The 23,710-nt window shown below is 34.7% G+C and overlaps 1 protein-coding gene across 3 annotated transcripts in view; it reads left to right on the top strand.

Moving 5' to 3' along the window:
* ACBD6 (acyl-CoA binding domain containing 6) overlaps window positions 1–23,710 on the top strand; it is a 214,402-nt gene that overhangs the window by 59,495 nt on the left and 131,197 nt on the right. For all 3 annotated transcript variants that reach the window (XM_041756213.1, XM_041756193.1, XM_041756202.1), the window contains exon 4: window positions 18,862–18,944. In XM_041756213.1, the coding sequence (XP_041612147.1) occupies window positions 18,862–18,944 (83 nt within the window). The remainder of the gene's footprint in view (window positions 1–18,861; window positions 18,945–23,710) is intronic.

Here is a 23,710-nt window from a genome sequence, read left to right on the forward strand (position 1 = left end):
GCGTATGGTTGCTGCAAGAAGGTAGTTTTGAGAAATGAAGTTTTGAGGATTCTGCTTTGGAAAGTTGAGATTCACAATATGGAAAGTTACTGAAATGTTGAGGTAGTGTGTAAGTGACTTTGGTAAGATGCAAATAACAGATGTTCCCTAAATTTGTCTGTCCTTGGGTGCCTGGCTGGCTCAGTCAGTAGAGCACCTGACTCTTCATGTTGGTGTTGTGAGTTCAAGTTCTACATTGGGGTAGAATTTACTTAAAAATAAATAAACTGGTCTTGCTTTAACAATCTCTGTACTTCTCTTTCATGAAATCATCCATTCATCCTATTAAGATAGTTGGTTGAATGGAGGCAAAAGTAATGGAAAACAGAATGGAACGGAAATACATTCAGTTTATTTTTTTTTATTTTTTTTTTATTTTTATTTTTTTAATTTATTTATGATAGTTATACAGAGAGAGAGAGAGGCAGAGACACAGGCAGAGGGAGAAGCAGGCTCCATGCACCGGGAGCCCGATGTGGGATTCGATCCCGGGTCTCCAGGATCGCGCCCTGGGCCAAAGGCAGGCGCCAAACCGCTGCGCCACCCAGGGATCCCAATACATTCAGTTTAAAGTTAAAAAAAAAAAAAGGAAATACACCTAGTGTAGCACTACTCTATGTATTTGTGTATTCCCATTCATGCATTCCATCAAAAATCACTTATGGTCATTGGAATTCTGGGAAGATGGCCATGCTTGTAGCATAGTTTTTTTAATATTCCTGAATGCTTCCTCAACAGGATAACAAGGATAGCATAATCAAAAGCTCTTAAGCAATATCTGTATCTCTATAAAAACTAGTTGATCAGATAAAATTGGGACAAACCATCAATATTAGTGTAGCAAAGGGATCTCCAAAGGAGGAAGCAATAGGGAGAATGTCATGATCCTAAAATTGCCGACAAGTAGTTTCCCTTTTACTTTTTATTTTTTTGCCAACAGGTCATTTAGAGGCCTTTGCACACTTCATGTCTGAGTATAAAGGGTTTATGATAACGTTCTTTATAGCTCTCTGGGCTCTGAAGCCTCCAAAATTAACCAGCCAAATTTTCCTACCAGTACAAAACCTTACACTGAGAGGAATCGGCTGGGAATTTAATCAAAACCAAGCAGGACAATGATAACAAAGACAAAAGGAAAAAAACAGATAAAAGTGGGAAGGGGGACCAGAGCCAAGCAATCTTGAAAGTATCCCAAGGGCCAGCTTTTTAAATGATTAATGAAAACAACAGAAAAGAGAGGTATAGACCCCCAAATCTATCCCAGTCCACATTTCAATCTTAAAAATTCAAGAACATTCATTTCAAGTATAGGTCAGTAATAGAAAGGATTGTGGTTAAATCCTACAAAGGAACTATAATTCAAGATTGTATTTTTTCTTATAATCCAGAAGCTGTATTAAGGGTGAAAATAATTAAAGTATGCTAATATTATTATGGGTCATAGTAAGATAGCAATATTGCGTTCCAGAGAGTAATACCATTTTTTACAAGGTCATCTTAGGGTTAGTAGTATGAGTACCTGTTTGACTACAGCTTTACCAAATTGGATGATTTTGTTATCCTAAAGGAATTAGTTTAAAATTCATTGCTCATTGTTTTAATTTGCAATTTTAATTAATTATTTTAATTTTTATTTTAACTCGTGTATCATTAAAAAACAATCATAATAATTTCAAGGGTACGATGTGATTCAACAATTCTATACATTACTCAGTGCTCATTACCACAAGTGTACTCTTAATTCCCTTTACCTATTTTACCTATACTCCCCCACCTACTTCCCCTCTGGCAACTGCCAGTTTGTTCTCTATATTTAAGAGTCTGCTTTTTTTTGTTTGTCTCTTTTTATCTTTGTTTTGTTTCTTAAATTCCACATATGAGTGAAATTATAGGGTATTTGTCTTTCTCTGACCTACTTATTTTAATGAAAACACTAATTCAAAAAGATACATGCACCCCTGTGTTTATTGTAGCATTATTTATAATAGCCAAGATATGGAAGCAGCTCAAGTGTCCATCCACACAATGGAATATTGTTCAGCCATTAAAAATAATGAAATACTGCCATTTACAACAACATGGATGGATCTAGAGAGCTTAATTTGTTTTTTTTTAAATGATTAGGCATGTTGAGTGTTTTCCCAAATATTTGTATAACATTATTGATATTTATGTGTATAAATGTGAATAAAACTCTAAACCTCTATGTAACTTCAAATATCTAATTGTTGCTTGTTTATAACAATGGTCTGTTTATCTGTTGGATTCTAATGTTTTTCTTACATTTAGGATCGTTTGGTTATATTGCTTATAATATTATAGAAATATTAACCATTTGTTTAAAATAGTTTCTTCTAACTTATTTTTACTACATTACTTCAGAAATGTTTAAGTATTTGAAGGTTGGGTTTTTTTATGATTTTCTTTGGTTCTTAAAATCTAAGAAAAACTATAATTTCTGAATATATATGATAAATATTCAGAATAATTTTCCAAAGAACATTTAAATACTGATCAGTGTTATATTTCTAGGAAGTCACTAATAACCTGAGGCTAATTTTCCATGAGGGACATTTAAAAATAGCATTATTTTGAATAAAATACTTCATAAAGATAGTTGCATTATATATTATACAGTGGAAACTGGGCATGTGTATAAGTGATAATCTTTTGTACCTTTGTTGTTGTTTTAGAGAAGGCGAAGGGATAGTGCAGAGGGAGGGGCAGAGAGAGAATCTTAAACAGACTCCATGCCTAGTGAGGAGCCTTACCCCACAGGGCTGGATCTCACAACCCTGAGATCATGACCTGAGCCAAAATCAAGAGTTGAACACTTAGCCAACTGAGCCACCCAGGCATCCCTGTACCTTTGTTTTAAAGTACCCTAGGGAAAAAAAAAAAGTACCCTAGAAGAAAAAACAAGATGAAATCAGAGAAGGAGACAAACCGTGAGAGACTCTGAATCATAGGAAGCAAACTGAGGGTTACTGGAGGGGAGAGGGGTATGTGACTAGGGTAACTGGGTGATGGACATTAAGGAGGGCATGTATTGTGCTGAGCACTGGGCATTATGTAAGACTGATTAATCACTGACCTCTGCCTCTGAAACTAATAATATATGTTAATGAATTGAATTTAGATTTTTAAAAATTCCCTTGGGAAAAAAAAAAAGTAAAAAAATAAAGTACTCTAGAACCAAGACAGTTGACAATAGTCAGGAAATTAAAACAACAAAATTAATATATTCTTAAATTCCATTATATACAGTGGTGAAAGAACAAATTATTTTTTGTTTTGTTGTTCAGTGATGAAATTTACTTGGTGAATTATAAGGATTCTATGATAGTTCTATTGACCATATTAATTATTTGGAAAAAAAATCTCGTATTTTGGTATAAAGATGAAAATATTTGGTAAAAAAAAAGTGTATTTTTAAGTTTTTTATATTTAAAAAATCTGTGTCATTTTTTTAAGCCAATGTATATATATATAGTGTATATGCAAAAAATAGAAAATGCTGAAATTTGGAGGTTTGGATGAAATATCTACTTGCACGTATTATATGTTTCTTTTCTTTGATCTAAAAATTATTTTCCAATTGTAGCTTAAGCATTTTTGTAATATTTCTAGATAATTGACATACTGATTAAATGTCCATTGTAGTTAAGGGTTTATGAGTTGATTATTTTTGGCTGTGTTGTTTGTAGTTTTAAGGGAAACTAAGGTTAAAACATAGGTTTATGGAATTTATCTTTCTTTCTTTTTTTTTTTTTTTTTTTTATTTGACAGAGAGTGAGCACAAGCAGGGTAAGTGGGAGGGAGAGGGAGAAACAGGATGTGGGGCTTGATCCCAAGACTCTGGGATCATGACCAGAACTGAAGGCAGAGACTTAACTGACTGAGCCACCCAGGTGCCCCTGGAATTTTATCTTTCTTGTGAAATTTTATTTTACCTATTTATTTATTTTTAAAAGATATTTACTTGTTTATTTTAGATAGCATAAGCGTTAGTGGGAGGGGCAGAGGGAGAAGGAGAGAGAATCTCTACTAGACTCCATGGTGAGCACAGAAACCAACATGGGACTGGATTTTATGACCTTCAGATCATGACCTGAACTGAAACCAAGAGTTGGACATTTAATCAACTGCGCCACCTGGATGCCTTTCTTGTGAAATCTTAGAAGTAGTACCATTAAAATTACAACAAACAATATTTTCATGGTATGTTTTCTTTGTTTTAGGATTTTATATATTTATTTATTTGAGAGAATGAGAGAGAGTACAAGCACAGGGAGGGAAAGGGACAAGCAGACTCAGCACTGAGTGGAGGGCTGGACACAGGGCTCCATCTTGTTACCCAGAGATCATGACCTGAGTTGAAATCAAAAGTCAGTGCTGGGATCCCTGGGTGGCGCAGCGGTTTGGCGCCTGCCTTTGGCCCAGGGCGCGATCCTGGAGACCCGGGATCGAATCCCACATCAGGCTCCCGGTGCATGGACCCTGCTTCTCCCTCCGCCTGTGTCTCTGCCTCTCTCTCTCTCTCTGTGACTATCATAAAAAAAAAAAAAAAAAAAAAAAAAAAAAAAAAAAAAAAAAATTAAAAAAAAAAGTCAGTGCTAACCTGACTGGGCCACCCAGGATCCCCCTAGGTTTTTGTTTTTGTTTTTGTTGTAATAGATCATAGCTGAAATAGGATTAATATTCGTACTTTTTTATGTGGAAATGAATAACTATCCATGTTTCAGGAAAAAACTACAATGAATATTTGTGAAAGATTGTTAAAAAAGTATTCTTCTTTAAGGATTGTAGTGTTAGTCTGTGTAGTTGATTAAATTGTGGATAATTTATCATAAATTAACCTCAAAAAAAGAGTTAAATATTTAAAGTTTCATTTTGAACTAAGTACTTAAATTTTTAAAAATTACACTTAAGAAACTGAACAAAATTTTAATTCATAATATTATCTATATGTAATAATGGTTTCTAAAGTAGCTTGGAGAGGTAACAGTTTAACAGAAAGAGCATCTTGGTTTGAATCTTGCTTTTGCCACTTACTATATGGCACTGAGTACTTCATTTCTCTTATCTTCAGCTTTCTAATCTATAAAATGGAGATATATTTCATCAAGTATAAGGCAGACATTCAGTTCTTGAGATTTAAAAAAAATTCTGGATGTATCTTAAAATTGATGGTGTATTATATTTGTGTTTTTTCTTTCTTTAGCATTACAGAAAATAATGTACTTCTTATAATCAATGTCTTAGGTTAAGTGAAATACAGTAAAAATGCCAACTTTCTAGAATTGTTTTGAAGTTGGAATTGGATAATATATATAAAGTACAAAGCACATGGAAGACACTCCTTAAGTCCGGTTTTTCTTTTCTTTTTTCTTAGTGACAAGAGTTATGTTAAGTTTCTTGTTTGGTTGTTTGATTTGGGGGTTGATTGCTTTAGCAGGAGATTCAGAAGTTTAAAAGTCTTAGATAAAGACTCATGGCTCAATATTATAAGCTTCTGTGTCAAACCATCTTGTTATCTGTGTTACTGAGATACTTTAGCTTTGGAGAAACGGCTATATTTTGGCTAATTATTATATTAGTTAACACTTATATAGTATCCTCTTTAGGCTGGGAACTGTTCTGTTTTTCCTACATATTTTATACCTTCAAATACCCATGTAGGATGAGAAGTAGTATTCCTTTTTCTTATAAACAAGGAAGGTAGGGCAGAGAGGTTAACTTACCCAAATTTCTACAGCTAGACCTATAAAAAAATTAAGCAAACCAATACAAGAGAAGCCAAAAAAGATAGCACAGGAAGCAAGAAGCCCCCTTGCATATATTTGCCTGATAATCTTTGGAATATTTTTCAGCTGGGAAAGAATGCTTCACAAGTTTTAAATCTTGACTCTGCAACCGACTAAGGTGGAATCTGAATCAAGTGATAAAGATTCAGCCAACAACTTATCCTTTCTGCTTTGACTGAAGGAGCATTTCAGTGTCTCAAGTAATACAGTCTGAGGCAATGTAAGAATTGGCAAATTTTATCCTATTGACTGCCAAATTGGAGTCTCTTTCTTTAACTGCTGATGTAACATAAAAATAACCTAATGGATTTTGAGTAGAGAGAAATGGAATAAACTTCTTAAGGCTCTGTGAGAAACATCTCATCGGAGTGGAAATAGGAGGGTAAGGTAGCCAAAGTTTACCCCTTCTTGTAAAGCTTTGGCAGCTTTATTCTGAATTCAATCTGATAATGGCAGATTACTTTTTAAATATTATTTCTGCTTAAGATATAATTTCTCCACCTCCCGACCAAAAAAGTTGTCACCAGCATTCTACCATGCACAAAGTTTCAGAAAGAAAAGTTGATATCAGGAAGAAGAGATATATTTAGAATATACTATAATCAGATTATGGAGTCATTTTTTTCTAAGATTTAAATTATTTTTTTATTTTTTATTTAAATTCAGTTTGCCAACATATAGTATAACACTCAGTGCTCCTTAAGATTTTTTTAAAAATAAATTTATTTTTTATTGGTGTTCAGTTTACCAACATACAGAATAACACCCAGTGCTCATCCCATCAAGTGCCCCCTTCAGTGCCCGTCACCCATTCACCCCCACCCCCCGCCCTCCTCCCCTTCCACCACCCCTAGTTTGTTTCCCAGAGTTAGGAGTCTTTATGATCTGTCTCCCTTTCTGATATTTCCCGCACATTTCTTCTCCCTTCCCTTCTATTCCCTTTCACTATTATTTATATTCCCCAAATGAATGAGACCATACACTGCTTGTCCTTCTCCGATTGACTTACTTCACTCAGCATGATACCCTCTAGTTCCATCCACGTGGAAGCAAATGGTGGGTATTTGTCGTTTCTAATGGCTGAGTAATAAGTAATATTCCATTGTATACATAGACCACATCTTCTTTATTCATTCATCTTTTGATGGACACCGAGGCTCCTTCCACAGTTTGGCTATTGTGGCCATTGCTGCTATAAACATTGGGGTGCAGGTGTCCTGGCGTTTCATTGCATCTGTATCTTTGGGGTAAATCCCCAGCAGTGCAATTGCTGGGTCGTAGGGCAGGTCTATTTTTAACTCTTTGAGGAACCTCCACACAGTTTTCCAGAGTGGCTGCACCAGTTCACATTCCCACCAACAGTGTAAGAGGGTTCCCTTTTCTCCGCATCCTCTCCAACATTTGTGGTTTCCTGCCTTGTTAATTTTCCCCATTCTCACTGGTGTGAGGTGGTATCTCATTGTGGTTTTGATTTGTATTTCCCTGATGGCAAGTGATGCAGAGCATTTTCTCATGTGCATGTTGGCCATGTCTATGTCTTCCTCTGTGAGATTTCTGTTCATGCCTTTTGCCCATTTCATGATTGGATTGTTTGTTTCTTTGGTGTTGAGTTTAATAAGTTCTTTATAGATCTTGGAAACTAGCCCTTTATCTGATACGTCATTTGCAAATATCTTCTCCCATTCTGTAGGTTGTCTTTTAGTTTTGTTGACTGTATCCTTTGCTTGTGCAAAAGCTTCTTATCTTGATGAAGTCCCAATAGTTCATTTTTGCTTTTGTTTCTTTTGCCTTCGTGGATGTATCTTGCAAGAAGTTACTGTGGCTGAGTTCAAAACGGGTGTTGCCTGTGTTCTCCTCTAGGATTTTGATGGAATCTTGTCTCACATTTAGATCTTTCATCCATTTTGAGTTTATCTTTGTGTATGGTGAAAGAGAGTGGTCCAGTTTCATTCTTCTGCATGTGGATGTCCAATTTTCCCAGCACCATCTATTGAAGAGACTGTCTTTCTCCCAATGGATAGTCTTTCCTCCTTTATTGAATATTAGTTGACCATAAAGTTGAGGGTCCACTTCTGGGTTCTCTATTCTGTTCCATTGATCTATGTGTCTGTTTTTGTGCCAGTACCACACTGTCTTGATGACCACAGCTTTGTAGTACAACCTGAAATCTGGCATTGTGATGCCCCCAGCTATGGTTTTCTTTTTTAAAATTCCCCTGGCTATTTGGGGTCTTTACTGATTCCACACAAATCTTAAAATAATTTGTTCTAACTCTCTGAAGAAAGTCCATGGTATTCCCTAAGATTTTAATTAAAACTATATGCTTTATGTACAAAGATATTCATAATCTTTGTGTATGAGTGAAAAAATGAAAATAACCTTAGACAACTATCAGATAATGGTTAAGTAAATTATACATGGAATATTATGCTAGCTTTTAAATTAATGCTTGTGGTACTTCTCCTGGGCATTTTGGAGTAATGGAGGTGAGATTTATTCTTTTGCCTAAAACTGGAAGAAAACCAAACAATAGATAAAAATAGTGATTTTTGAGACATACTAAGAATAGTATATAACTAATAAAAAAGGGAAGCAAAATGAGCTCTTTAGTTGCCTGGAAACAATTTCCAGGCTACAGTGCAGGGAAGAGGGACCCAAAAGAGTCTGACTGTCTTACTAATTTGAACTGGAAAATGGAGGGCTGACTACTAGAGAGGATGTTCTCGTACAGAAAAAGAGAGAGTTTCCAGGATGTGCAGAGAGATCTCTTTGTCTGAACACTAATCTCTGTATGTGAGAGAATGGAAATTAGCAAGCTGAGGAAAGAAATACAAGAAAGCAGTAGGTGAAACAATTTCTGGAGTTGGCATAGGACTAAGAATATTTCATTTACTATAAGTCAGAGTGGGAAGAAAATGCGGTTTATGGGACATAATATAGTAGAGGCCTCAGAAGGATTTCACTTTAGTAGTGAGGCTAACTGAAACTACAGGCTGGTCTGCCCCTGGCTTAACAGAACTTTAAAAGTGAGGCTTGAAAGGATCAAATTGATTCCACATAACTTAATTAATGCCAAAACTAAGTCTAACATAATTTAAAGAACACAACAAAAGCAGAGTAAAATTCACAATGTCTGCCTAATTGTGAAAGTCTTTTAAGCATGAAAAGATAGTAGGAAAATATGACCCATAACATGGAGAAAAACCTGTCAATGAAAGCAGTTGCAGAAATGATAGAGATGAAAGTAGCTATTATAAATATATTCTGTATATTCAAGAAAGTCGAGGAAAACATAAATATAATGGAGAGGGAAATGGAAGATGCAGAAAGACCCAAATGGAATTTCTAGAAAGAGAATAATATCTAAAATGAAAATATACTGGGTAGGATTAGTAGCAGATTGGACATTGTATAAGAAAAGCACAGTGAACTGGAATATGTAGCAAATAAGCCTAATAAAAATGAAGCACAGATCATAAAAAGTCTGAATAAAAATCAGCAGAGCCCCAGTGAACTAAGGGAAAATATCAAGCAATGTGGCATGTATATATTTGGAATCCCAGATAGAAGAGAAAAAGCAAGAGACAGAGGAAAATATAGAAAAAAAATTAATAAATGTTGGCTGAAAATTTAAACATTTGATGAAAACTAGAAACCAAAGTTTTTCAGCCTTTGCACCATTGACATTTAGGGCTGGCTAATTCTTTGTTGTAGAGGGCTGTCTCCTGCTTTTTAAGATGTCTAGCAGCATCTCTGCTCTGGACTCTACTCACTAGATACCAATTGGATCACCCACTTGCAACAACTAAAAATTAGCCCAGACATTGAAAGATATTTCTGATGGAGGGATGGGAGGCAAAAAAGAATCTCCCCTAATTGAGAATCGCTGTCATAAATTCATAGATCAAAGAAGTTCAATGACTCCTAAGCAGCAGAAACATAAAACCATACCAAGACATAAATTGTTGAAAACCAGTGAAAAAGAAAATCTTAAAGCACTAGACAATAAACATGATACAGAGGAACAAAGGTAAGAACTAGAGCAGTCTTTTTCAGAAGTCTGAAGTCAATAAGGACATCAAAAGGAAAAAAAAAGCTCTCAACTTTTAATTTTATACCACTTAAAGTAGCTTTCAAAAACGAAGGTGAAATTTACTTACTATGATAATGGACATTAATAAAAACCTACAGATAACTTTACAATCAGTGCTGAAAGACAAAGCTTTCCTCGTCAGATCAGGAGTAAGACAAGAATGTTTGTTGTTACCAATACTATTCAACATTGTACTGTAAATTCTAGCCAGAGCAATTAGACGAGAAAAAGAAATGAGAAGCATCCAAATTGGAAGGAAAAAGTAAAAATATCTCTGTTGACAGATAACATGATTCTATATATAGAAAATTTAAAGAATTCACAAAAAACTGCTAGAGTCAATAGGCAAATTCAGCAAAGTTACAAGATACAAGAGCGACATATGTTGTTAGTGAATACCCCAAAATGGAAACTAAGGAAACAATTCCATATATAATAGCATCCAAAAGAATAAAATACCTGGTAATAATTTTAACCAAGGAGGGGAAAGATTTTACACTGAAAACTACAAACCATTGCTGGAACAAATTAATGAAGACCTAAATAAATGGAGAGATACCCCATGTTCACAGAATGTAAGATTTTAGTGTTAAGATGGCAGTACTACCTAAAGTGATCTACAGATTCAATATAATCTTTATCAAAATTCTAACTTCCATTTTTGCAGAAATGAAAGCGCCTATTCTCAAATTCATATGGAATTGCAGAGGGCTCTAAATGAGCAAAACAGTATTGCAGAAGAACAGAATTGGAAGATTCACACTTGAATTTCAAAACTTGCTACAAAGCTACTGTTATTAAAACAGTGTGGTATTGGCATAAGGGTAAACATAAGAGACCAGTGGAATAAAAGTGAGTGTATAAATAAACCCTCATATTTATGATTGGTTGATTTTCAACAAGGAATCCAAGACTATTCAATGGAGAAGGAATAATCTTTTAAATGATGCTGAGACAACTGGATATCTACATGCAAAAGCATAAAGGTACATCCCTTTCTCACACTATATACAAAAATTAACACAAAATGGATCAATGACCTAAATAATGAGTTAATACTATAAAACTCTTTGAAGTAAACATAGGGATATATTTTCATAATTTTGGACTTGCCTATGGATTCTTAGATTTGACAGCAAAAACACAACCAAAGAAAAAATAGGTAAGTAGAACTTGATATTTAAAACTTTTAGTTTTGATATTTAAAACTATTCTCAAGAACCTGAAAGACATCCTGCAGAGTGGGAGAAAATATTTGCAAATCCTATATCTGATAAAGATCTGTTATCCAGAATACATAAATAACTTTTACAACTCAACAACAAAAGATAACTCTTAAATAGGTGAAGGACTTGAATAGACATTTCTCCAAAAAGAAGAGCCCACAGTCACATTTGTTATTAGGGAAATGTGCATCGTAACCACAATGAGATAACTACTCACTAGATAACTACTTCAGTAAGTAGTTATACTTAGTATACTAAGATGATGATAAAAAGGACAGAAATAACAAGTATTGGCAAGTATGTGGAGATATTGGAAACATCTTATTTTGCCAGTGGGAATGTAAAATAGTGCAGCTGTTATGGAAAATCGTTTTGATAGTGTCTCAAAAAGTTAAACATAGAATTACCATATGACCCAACAATTCTCCTCTTGGGTATATACCCAGAAGAATTGAAAACCAGAATTCAACTATCTGTACACAAATGTTCATAGCAGCATAATAGCTTAAAAGGCACACAAAATCCAGATATCCATCAACTAATGAATGGATAAACAAAATGAGGTTATATACATACAGTAGAATATTACTCAACCATAGAAAGGAATGAAGTACATGAATGATACTTTCTAACATGTAGACGAACCTCAAAAATATGCTAAGTGAAAGAAGCCAGACATCAAAGGTCACATAATGAATGATTCCATTTGTATGAAATACCCAGAATGGGTGAATCCATGGAAACAGAAAATAGATTGGTGATTGCCAGGGTTTTAGAGAGAAGGAGCAATGGAGTGACTGCAATGGGTTTAAGATTTTCTTTTGGAATGATGAAAATGTTTGGAGACTAAATAGAGGTAGTACTTGTACAACATTGTGAATGTACTAAATGCCACTCAATTGTATGCTTTAAAATAGTTAATTTTGTTATGTGAATATGTTAATACAAAAAAAAAGGAGGGTAAAATAAATACTTTTTCCACAGATAGAAGCAGAGATAATCCATTGCTGACTGATCTGCACTAAAATAAATACTAAAGGAACTTCTTTAGGTAAGAGGAAATATATATTAAATGGAAATTTGGACCTACATAAAAGAATGAAGAGAAACTAGAAGCGCTGAATATATATGGGTAAATATAAAAGACGTTTTTGTATTTTAAAATATCTTCAAAAGAAAATCAAACTTCCAGTGTTAGCTCTGCATGTAAAGAACATGGAAATCATCACTCCTGTCTTCAACAGCAACAAAAATCTGACCAAACTAAAAATCAAGAACTATCCTTGGATCCTTCTGAGATTTGAGATTATGAGGAAGCTACTTGTCAAACTGGAAAGACAGATGAATACAGAGAATCACACCTGAAATCAACTTATTGGAAGCAGAAGCACTTTGAGCTATAAACTAACTGGCTTAAATGGTAAAAGATTCCTGGAGGCCAAGTGGATAAGCTTGGGAGTTAAAAACTCCTGGGGCCCAGTCTTAGGAGGGCTCCCTATTTCTATTAATTTTGCCCAGAGTCCCACCATGCTCTTAGGAAGAAGATTGGAGAAAAATCTTGTGTTTTGAGCCAGGGAAGATTGAACATAATTAACACTACTGAACTATATACTTAAAAATGGTTACAGTGGTAAATTGTGTGTGTGTGTGTGTGTGTGTGTGTGTGTGTGTGTATTTATAACAATTAAAAATTTAAAAAAGAAATGAGCTATCAAATCAAGAAATGACATGGAGGAACCTTAATTACATAGTGCTAAGTGAAAGAAACCAATCTGAAAGATTATATACTATATGATCCAACTATATGATACTCTGGGAAAGATAATATGGAAACCATGGAAAGATCAGTATTTGCCAGAGTTTCTGTGGGAGTGAGGGATAAATAGGTGAAGTACCAGATTTTTAGGGCAATGAAAGTATTTCTCAATGATACTGTAATGGTGAATACATGTCATTATACATTTGTCAAAACTCAGATACAACACAAAGAATGAGCCCTACTATAAACTATGGACCTTAATTAATAACATGTACCTCATGTAATGCAAGATGTTAATAATAGAAAGTTTGGGGGAGGTAAGCATATGAGAACTTTAGCTTACATACTTTTCACTCAGTATTTTATAACCTGAAACTGCTCTAAAAAATAAAGGCTATTAATTAAATAAAAAAGAGAACTGTATTCATCCATTTTCAAAATACATATAACTCTGAATTACTAGTGTGCTTTTTCATGGCTAATAATTGCCAAGCGGATTGCAGGTATTCTTCTAAATTGCCTGTTTCACTCACGTTAAGAGCTTCAGTGAATGACACCAACAGAAACTTTGATTGTCTTGTGAACAACCTTGTGTTCTTGCCTCTAGTCTTGCCCCCTAAAATACATTAATTAGCCTTCAGCAAAGTACTTAAGTTCTCTAACATTCTAAGCATACCCTCACCATAGGGCCTTTGTACTAGCTGTTTCCTATATATCCAAGTCTCCCCCAGATATATGCAAGGCTCACTTTACTTCCCTTGTCTTTATTCAAATGGCCTTTTTGGTGAGGCCCTAAAATTACAGTTTTCTTCCTCACATTTATTCTTTTTCCATAACACTGATCACTTAATATTAGAAAACTTACTTATTTCTGCCTCTCTTAGACACTACATGATTTTAGTGTGTTAATTTTGTATCCTGCAACTTTGCTGTATTTGTTCATTAGTTCTATCAGTTTCTTGTATATCTATATATGTGTATGTGGAGGGGATCTTTAGGGTTTTCTGCATATAATATCATGTCTGTGAATGGGGATAATTTTACTACTTCTTTTCCAATTTGCATACTTTTTTTTTTTTTAATTCTGCCTAATTGTTTTGGCTATTTAGGACTTCAGTACTTCTGGGCTTCCAGAAATATTATGAGTAGGCATCTTTGCCTTGTTGCTAATCTGTGAGAAAAAGCTTTCAGTTTTTTTACTATTGAATATGAAGTTAGCTATGGGCTTTTTGTATTTGGCTTTATTGTATTGAAATAATTTCCTTCTATTTCTAGTTTACTGAGTTTTTTTTTTTTTTTTTTTTTTTTTTTTTTATCATGAGAGGGTGTTGAATTTTGTCAAATACTTTTTTCTGTACCGGTTGAGATGATCACTTAGTTTTTCTTCATTTTGTTAATGTTGTGTATTCCACTGATCAATTTTCATACGTTGAACCATACCATCCTTATGTTCAGAAGAACAAATCCTACTTGGTCATGGTATATAATCCTTTTAATGTACTGTTGTATTCAGTTAGCTAGTATTTAGTTGAGAATTTTTTCATCAGTATTCCTCACATATTACTCTATAATTTTCTTCTAGTTTCTGTGTCTGTCTTTGGTATCAACGTTTTATGAGATTAGGTTTGTTGCCTCCTCTTCAGTTTTTTGGTAGAGTCTGAAAAGGATTTCTGTTAATTCTTTAAATATTTGTTAAAATTCCTTAGTGAAGTCTTCTGGTCCTGGGCTTTTCTTCATTGGGAGATTTTAAGTTTCTGACTAATCTCCTTAATGATTATAGGTCTCTTCACATTTTTTGTTCATAATTGTATCATGATAGGTTGTATATGTCCAGGAATTTATGCATTTTCTCTAGGTTATTCAACTTGTTGGCGTACAGTTGTTCATAATAGTCTCTTAAAATCTTTTTCAAAATTCTGTGGTATCAATTGTAAAGTCTCCTTTTTAATTAATGATTTTAGTTGTTTACTATTATTTTTCTTAGTTAATATAGAACAGCTCATTTCTTTTTATCAGAAAATATTCTGTTATATAGATTACCACAGTTTATCTGTTTATCTGTTCACCTATTGAAGGATATTTTTGTTGCTTCTAGGTTTTGCCAGTTACAAAAAAAAAAACTAAATATTGATGTTTTGTGGATATAAATTTTCAATTTTGGGAGGTAAATACCTAGAAGCAAGATTGCTGGATTATATATATATATATATGTTTACTTTTAGAAGAACTGCCAAACCATCTTCCAAAGTGGTGATTCCATTTTACATTTCATCCAGCAACAATTGAAAGTTCCTGGTGCTTTCACATTTTTTACCAGCATTGGGTATTGTCAGTCTTTGTATTTTAGCCATTCTAGAGGTGTGTTGTAATATCTCATTGTTTTAATTTGCACTTCCCTAACAATGTATGATGTTTGACATCTTTTTATTTGCTTATATGCCATCTGTGTATCTTCTTTGATGAGCTGTGTGTTCAGATCTTTTGCCCATGTTTAAAATTGCATTATTTATGCTATGTTGAATAAAAGTGATGAAAGTGGTCATTCTTGTCTTGTTCTTCATCTTAGAGGAAAAGCCTTGAGCTTTTGACAATCAAGTATGATGTTAGCTGTGGGTTTGTCCTATATGCCCTTTATTATATTGAGTTATGTTTCCTCTATACTCACATTGTTGAGAATTTTTGTCATGAATGGATGTTGAATTTTGTCAAATGCTTTTTCTACTTCTATTAAGATGATCATATGATTTTTATCCTTCAGTTTATTAATGTGGTGCTGCATCATGTTAATTGATTTGTGAATGTTGAACCTCCTTGTATCCCTGAAATAAATCTCACTTGATCATGATATGTGATCTTTTAATATTTTGTTGAATTTAGTTTTGCTCATTTTTCTTTTGAGGATTTTTGTATCTATGTTCATTAGGGATATTAGCCTTTAATTTTTTTTTTTCTTATTGTTGAGTTTTAAGAGGATTTTATTTTTTTAAAATTTTAAAAGGATTTATTTGTTCATAAGACACACAGAGAGGTGAGACACAGGCAGAGGGAGAATGGGGCTCTTTTTAGGGAGCCTGATATGGTACTTGATCCCAGGGCTCTGGGATCATGCTCTGAGCTGAAGGCAGACGCTCAACCACTGAGCCACCCAGGCGTCCCAAGTTTTAAGAGGATTTAAAAAAATATATTTTGTGTGCCAGTCTTTCATCAGATAGCCGTTTTGCAAAGACTTTTTCCTCTCAGTTTGTGGTTTGTCATTCTTTTAACAGTATCTTTCAGAAAACAGACATTTTTAGGGATCCCTGGGTGGCGCAGCGGTTTGGCGCCTGCCTTTGGCCCGGGGCGCGATCCTGGAGACCCGGGATCGAATCCCACGTCGGGCTCCCGGTGCATGGAGCCTGCTTCTCCCTCTGCCTGTGTCTCTGGCTCTGTCTCTCCTTCTATCTCTCAAGAATAAATAAATAAAATCTTTAAAAAAAAAAAACACAGAAAACAGACATTTTTAATTTTAATAAAGACATCAGTTTTTTTCTCTCATGATCATGCCTCTAGTGTTTTTTTTGTTAAGATTTATTTGTTTTAGAGAGAGAGAGCGCAAGTGTAACTGCATCAGGGAGAGGCATAGGGAGAGGAAGAGAAAGAACCTCAAGCAGACTCCTCACTAAGTGAGGAATCTGATAGAGGGACTTCATCTCGCCACTGGTGAAATCATGACCTGAGCCCAAACCAAGAGTTGGATGCTCAACCAGCTGAGCCACCCAGGCGCCCCTTGGTGTTGTATTTTAAAAAGTCATTGCCAAATCCAGGGTCATCTTGATTTTCCCCTGTGTTATCTTGGAATCAGTTCTTGGTCAGGAAGCTGTACTTGCAGCACAGTTTTCTCTTTTCAGTTTTATTAGACATTTAGCATGTCTTAAATACCAGGTATGTTTCAACTTTATCATACTAAGGGAATATGTATTTAGAACACAATTAGATTAATAAGTTCTCCCTTTGGTTGTGGCTTTTTTAGTATAAAGAAGATATTGTCTATCCTGAAAATTCTTTGCAGCATTTATTCTCTAAGAACGGTCCTCAGGGAAGAGAGGGATCTGGCATTTACTTGGTGCTTCTTATTTGCCAGCATGGAGTACTGTACTTAGTCATTTAATCATGACAGTAGTTGTTTATGACTTTGTAACTTTGTTTCTGTCATAAACTCATAACTGTATTGATGCATTTCAAAAGTTTCCACCCTTTCTCAAAACTTAAGTTGTCCATGATGTTAGGAACTCATAGAATATGCTGTCTATAGGATCATTTTCCTTTTCCCAGTGGTTGGCAAAGCAAAAGTAACACAAAAAAGTAACAATAATAAAACAAAAACTCCTTCTTTAAAGAACAGGAAAGAAGAAAACCCAGGTATATGAGGACTGCCTGTATTTTTCTTAAGTAAAACTAATTAGTCAAATTGAACAATAAAAGCATTAGTTTTGATTCTAAGATATTTATGTTCAGAATTTTGATTTTTTGTGGGGTGCCCTGACCTAAAAACTGTCATTGTTGCAGGAGATATGGGCTTTTGCGGAGGTTGCAGTTTGAACCTTTTAGGTTATAGTAATAACATTCAAGTTTACTTCTTCCATGTTATGTTTTAGAAGAGTCTTATTTCTAAATTTAATCTTAATTTTGTGCTTTTTGAGAATATTGAGGGTCAAGACCTATTTTAAAAAAAAAATTTTTTTTATTTATCCATGATAGTCACAGAGAGAGAGAGAGAGAGAGAGAGAGAGAGAGAGAGAGGCAGAGACATAGGCAGAGGGAGAAGCAGGCTCCATGCACCGGGAGCCCAATGTGGGATTCGATCCCGGGTCTCCAGGATCGCGCCCTGGGCCAAAGGCAGGCGCCAAACCCCTGCGCCACCCAGGGATCCCGAGGGTCAAGACCTATTGAATTTGATTTTGGAAAGTTTTTCCCTAACAATTTGCTTCTTTTTTCATTTACTGTAGATCCTAACTTCCTGGGGCAGCCCGGTTGCCCAGCGGTTTAGCGCCGCCTTCAGCCCGGGGTGTGATCCTGGGGATCTGGGATCGAGTCCCACGTCGGTCTCCCTGTGTGGAGCCTGCTTTTCTCTCTGCCTGTGTCTCTGCCTCTCTTTCTCTCTCTGTGTGTCTGTCATGAATCAATAAAATCTTAAAATAAAAGAATGTATTAGATCATAACTTCCTTTCTTCTCTCTTCCATCTTCTCTCTTCTTGCTACCTAAAAAGGTTTATTTTTGGGATCCCTGGGTGGCGCAGCGGTTTGGCGCCTGCCTTTGGCCCAGGGCGCGATTCTGGAGACCCGGGATCGAATCCCACGTCGGGCTCCCGGTGCATGGAGCCTGCTTCTCCCTCTGCCTGTGTCTCTGCCACTCTCTCTATCTCTCTGTGACTATCATAAATAAATAAAAATAAAAAAAAAATAATCTTAAAAAAAAAAAGTTTATTTTTATTTTTATTTTCTATTTATTTAATTTATTTTTCTTTATGGTTGGGTTTGGAGTGTATTACAGTTTAGTTTTTTTTTTTTTAACTTGGAAACTTTGATTTTGTTAGATAGGATTTTCATGATCATATTCACATATGGTATTTTCATTTTCATTTTTCTACATTGAGCATCAGTATTTTCCACAGTAAACAAAGCTAGCATTTTATAATCAGGGAATGATAGGCTTTAGGTGGCTTGAGAGCACGGTAGTGGAATGACCTTGATTTTCTGGTGGGTAACTTATTCCATTACTCTGATGACCTGTGGGTCATCTTGCCTTTTGGAGACTATCTTGAAATTGTTACTAGAGCCTTAGAGAAATGATGGACCTCAAATCTTTAGTATTCCTTAGCAAAGTAGTGTTTTGTAACGCTTTTAAATACACACTGCCTTAATCCATATATCTTTTTTTCACCTTCTTTCCCCCTACAGTCACCAGAGAAGAAAGGAAAAGAAGCAAATACCGGTTTTGGTGGGCCTGTTGTTAGTTCTCTGTATCATGAAGAAATCATCAGGTAATTTCTCTTCTGGTCTTTGATAATAGAGATACATACATCTATATGTGTGTGTACATGTGTCTTAATTTTTAATCCTGAAAACTTCCATTTGTAAAAGACCTTTATCTTAATATGAAACTAATTTGGTGGTATCTCTAGTAGTATAATAGATAGCAGGAAAGAATTTTTTAGGTAAATTATCTTTGAAATATACCTCTGAATCAGTGCTAGGTAGTAACTTTTCCCACCACGTAAGTAGTTGGTAGGGCAAGGTTTTGTGTCTTACACAATCTAAAGCTGTGGGTTTTCATTGTTGATCTTATTAGTTTTCCTTAAAATACCATTTTTTCTTTGTGTGTGTATATATTTGTGTTCAAGTTTATTCACAATACTGATAAAAATGCCATTATTATTATTATTATTCTTTTTTTAGTATGGTTGCAATCTGAAGTATGTAAGGGAAAGTGGTGATTCAGTCCCATTAAGCTCATACAATTTCTAAAAAATGTTTATGTTCTTTTTTAGAAAAAAAAGTTTTAAATTTTTTGTTGTCATTATGAAATTATTATTATTTCTTATAAAGATTAAAAACCATTTTGAGGCTACCTGGGTAGCTCAGTGGTTGAGTATCTGCCTTTGGCTCGGGTCGTGATTCTGGGGTCCTGGGATCGAGTCCCACATCAGGCTCCCTATAGGGAGCCTGCCTCTCCCTCTGCCTATGTCTTGGCCTCTCTCTGTGTGTCTGTCATGAATAAATAAATACAATATTTTAAAAAATAAGAACTAAAAATCATTTTGAGTATAAAATGTCACACTAAAGAGAATATTTTGGAGATTCTTAAACAAAGAATAGCTATATGATCCAGCAATTCTACCTCTGTTTTAAATCCAAAAGAATTGAAAACAGGATCTCAAAGACCTCTTTGTACACCCATATTCATAGCAGCACTGTTCACAATACCCAAGAAGTGGAAGCCACCCAAACATCCATTGACAAATGAATGGATAAACAAAATGTGGTAGATACTTAGGATAGAATATTATTCCGCTTCAAAAAGGGAAGAAATTCTGACACAGGCTATAGAATATGGATGAACCTTAGGCACATAATTCTAGCTGAAATAGGCCATTCACAAAAAGATAAATACAGTATGATTCCTCTTATATGGAGGTATCATGAGTAGTCAAATTCGTAGAAACAAAAAGTAGAATGGTGGTTGTCAGGAGCTGGAGGAAGTGGGAAGTGGGATTTGTTATTTAAAAGGTGTAGAGTTTCAGTTTTGCAAGATAAAAATTTCTGAGGATTGGCTGTACAACAATGTGAATGTACTTAACATTACTGAATTGTACACTTAGAAATGGTTAAAATGGTAACATTTATGCTATGTGGGGTTTTTCTAAACCACAGTGTAAAGAAATTCTTAATGGCCATCTTGCATTATTTAACAAGGATCTTACACTTTATGTGTTATGTATAAAATTTCTTGGATAATTTTTTTTCTTTCAGCACTGTATGAAAATCAGAAGGATTTTGTCATGTTTAAAGTCATGTGACACATTCTTCTAAGATTTTTACCTTACAAACAAACTGCAGGAGGAATCTCTGATGCTGTTACCCTTTTTGAGTAACCTGAACTTTGTTACTTTTCTTACGTAATAACATGAAATAAATGAGCAGTAATTTTTAAGTCGAAAATTGGGTTCACCTAAATTTATTGAAAGAAAATATCTATCTTTATACAGTAAAGAGAATATTGGGTATAGGTATGCTCCACTCTTGCAGATGATTTTGCTGACATTATCTGCCACATGAAGATGTAATGATAGAACTCCCACGTAGCATTCTAGGAGGAAAGTTTGCTACCACTATGAATCAAAAACTTTAAATGCTCAGAGTTTCCAGTTACTGACTAGTCATTTAATACTAAGGATCCTGTCTTGAATCTGTTTACATAGCAAGCATATCATTTTTACAGACTTTTTATTTGAGGTAGGTAGCGAAAGGCCAATGAAAATTGAGAGGAATAAAAATACCTTTTAAGGCTGATCTGGAATACATTTGCCACTGTGATCCCTTTTAGGGAGCTTGAGAACTCTGAGGAGCTCATATAGTTTTGAGGAAACATAGATTAAAAAACATTTTTCAGAGTTTAACACCCCCATTCTCCTTAACCCTTAAATATTCAGAAAGTATTTTGGGGTTCTTTTTTGTTTTTAAACCAGGGTTGTTGTTTTTTTCCTAGAGTTTTAAAATCTATCCATTCATGAGACAGAGAGAGAGAGAGAGAGAGAGGCAGAGGCATAGGCAGAGGGAGAGGCAGGCTCCGTGCGGGGATCCCGTGTGGGACTCGATCCTGGGAATCCAGGATCATGCCTGGAGCCAAAAGGCAGACACTCAGCCACTAAGCCACCCAGATGTCCCTGTTTTAGGGTTCTTGATTTGTATATTCTATCTTTAGAGTCTGCTATAAATGGCATTGTAGAATTTTAATCCTACTAATCAAAGTTTATTAAATGTTGAAATCAAGTCAGTAAACGTTTAGAATCATTTTTCTGTGTATTAGAAGGGGAAGTTAGGTATTCCTTCTCTGTTTCTCACATGGTTTTGTTATAAGTTTTAAAAGAAACTATATCCTTTCATTCCTTCTCTGTTTCTCACATGGTTTTGTTATAAGTTTTAAAAGAAACTATATCCTTTCCACTAAATTTTTAGGCCAAGGATCATATTTTATCCATCTCTGTATTCTCAGTATCTGAGGAAGTTCCTAGAACTGAATAGATATCTAATAAAAGTACTCAGAACTTGGGAGGTATCTGTGTCTCTTCCCTCAGAGAACTGATAGTTTAGCGATTGTTGCTCACATAGATTTAGTCTAGTGTTCCTATCATAAAACAAAGAATACTGGTTTGGTTTCCCTGTAGTAGTACCCATTCTCACCTGTTTTCTTAAGCAGTTTTAAAAAATGTATAGGCTATTTTCTTTTCCTAGCAAAATACATTGGGATTGTTTCTTGACTTTTTAAAAATCATGATATTTAACTTTCTAACAATATCAATTATCTATAAACAGTATTGATTTTCATTTTGTGTACCAGTTTCCTTAAGGGCTCCCAAACTCTAGTACTTTCCAGATAACATGCTGAATACAGTTTCTTTTGGAATGCCCAATGACGTGATGATTACAGTAGCTCTATGGAACATTACTCCAAGTTGAAGTGAGAGTAGGTATCTAGATAATTGGAATACTCCTAAGGCAGAACTTAAAGTATACTGGAAGAGGTAACCTATCTGCTTATCCACCACCCAGTTCCTAAAGAATTCACTCTTAGACTTAAATCAACATTTAGGATTTGGATCATAAGAAACAATAACAAAATAATATAGCTTATTTTCATAAAATACAGTTTTTAATTCAACTCAACACATTTATTTTGAGTCTGTTGGACAACATTGTGGGTATTTGTGCTTCCCAGCTTCACTTTTGAATAGTATGTTCTTGATATTTTTGGCGTCTACAGTATGTTCAATGAATATTTTTGGTTAAGCCAGTGAAATATGAACTCTGCTAGGGACAAACCTGATTAGTCCTCGACTTATTTTTTTAAGTCATCTAAATTTTAGTCTTCTTATGTATTCTGGAACATATTAGTAAGATATGAAACAGTAGGAAACATGAATGTGAGCCACTGAAAGCATTTTAAGTATTACAAACATTAAATTTGCCATTACTGATAGCCCATCAGAAATCATAGCATTTGGTCATTTTCTTCTATTTGATAAATCATTTTGTGATTAAACTGAATTCCACTGTAATAAGCTAGATCGTGATAAAAATTATTCTAAATTTAAATGGATTATTTCAATAAAGGATCACGTGTGATCCCTGTTGTTTCTGAAGTATAAGAATACAGTTGCAACAAAGAAAATAGGCCATTTTTTGGAGTTTATGTAATCAAATTCTGCTTGTATTCAGGTGAAATATACCTGGTGTTTTATTTTTCCAAGAGGAAGTTGTGCTCTAACTTATGTTAATTGCAGTTTCTTGGCAGAATTATGTTCAACTGAGGTGAAAGTGATAGTAGATTTCAGAGTTTTAGAAATATTAAGTGGTAAACTAGGTGAAAAGAGAAGTTTTCTTCTGTAGAACCATTGTTTTTAAAAAGAACACTTGAAAAATATTCTGTATTTATTTACTTACTTGAGAAAGAGAGAGAACATGAGCAGGAGAGACAGAATAAGAGGGAAGGAATCCCAGGCAGTTTCCATGCTTACCATGGAGCCTGACCGGGGTTTGATCTCCCAATCCCAAGATCATGACCTGAGCCAAAACCAAGAGTCAGACACTTAACCGAATGTGCCACCCAGGAGCCCCTACAAAAGTATTTTAAAGGCCTGTTTTGGATATTTTATTATATAGACCTCTAGTTTTTAAAAATATTCTTAAATATCAGGAAAATCAGTATCTAATAAACTCATTTAATATGGCTTGGGCTCCATTGTTGTGGCAGCTTTACTAATGTGCATTGAAGGTAGTAAGTTTGACCCATTTTTGTTTTATTGTAAATGTGCTTGAGGGCCACTGGGGCCAATTCTGAGCCTGTTTTGGTTCTGACCCTTATTTCTACTCTGTTACAGAAAGTGACAATAAAATGTCATAGGTACAGATCTCTGTGTTAATATTCTAGAGCCCTGACACTAATTTTTTAAAGATTTTACTTATTTTAGAGAGAGAGTAGGGGGAGGTGCAGGGAGAGGGATAAGCAGACTCTGGTAAGCGCAGAGGC

The sequence above is a fragment of the Vulpes lagopus genome, chromosome 1 (assembly GCF_018345385.1).
Source record: "Vulpes lagopus strain Blue_001 chromosome 1, ASM1834538v1, whole genome shotgun sequence".
Lineage (NCBI taxonomy): Eukaryota > Metazoa > Chordata > Mammalia > Carnivora > Canidae > Vulpes > Vulpes lagopus.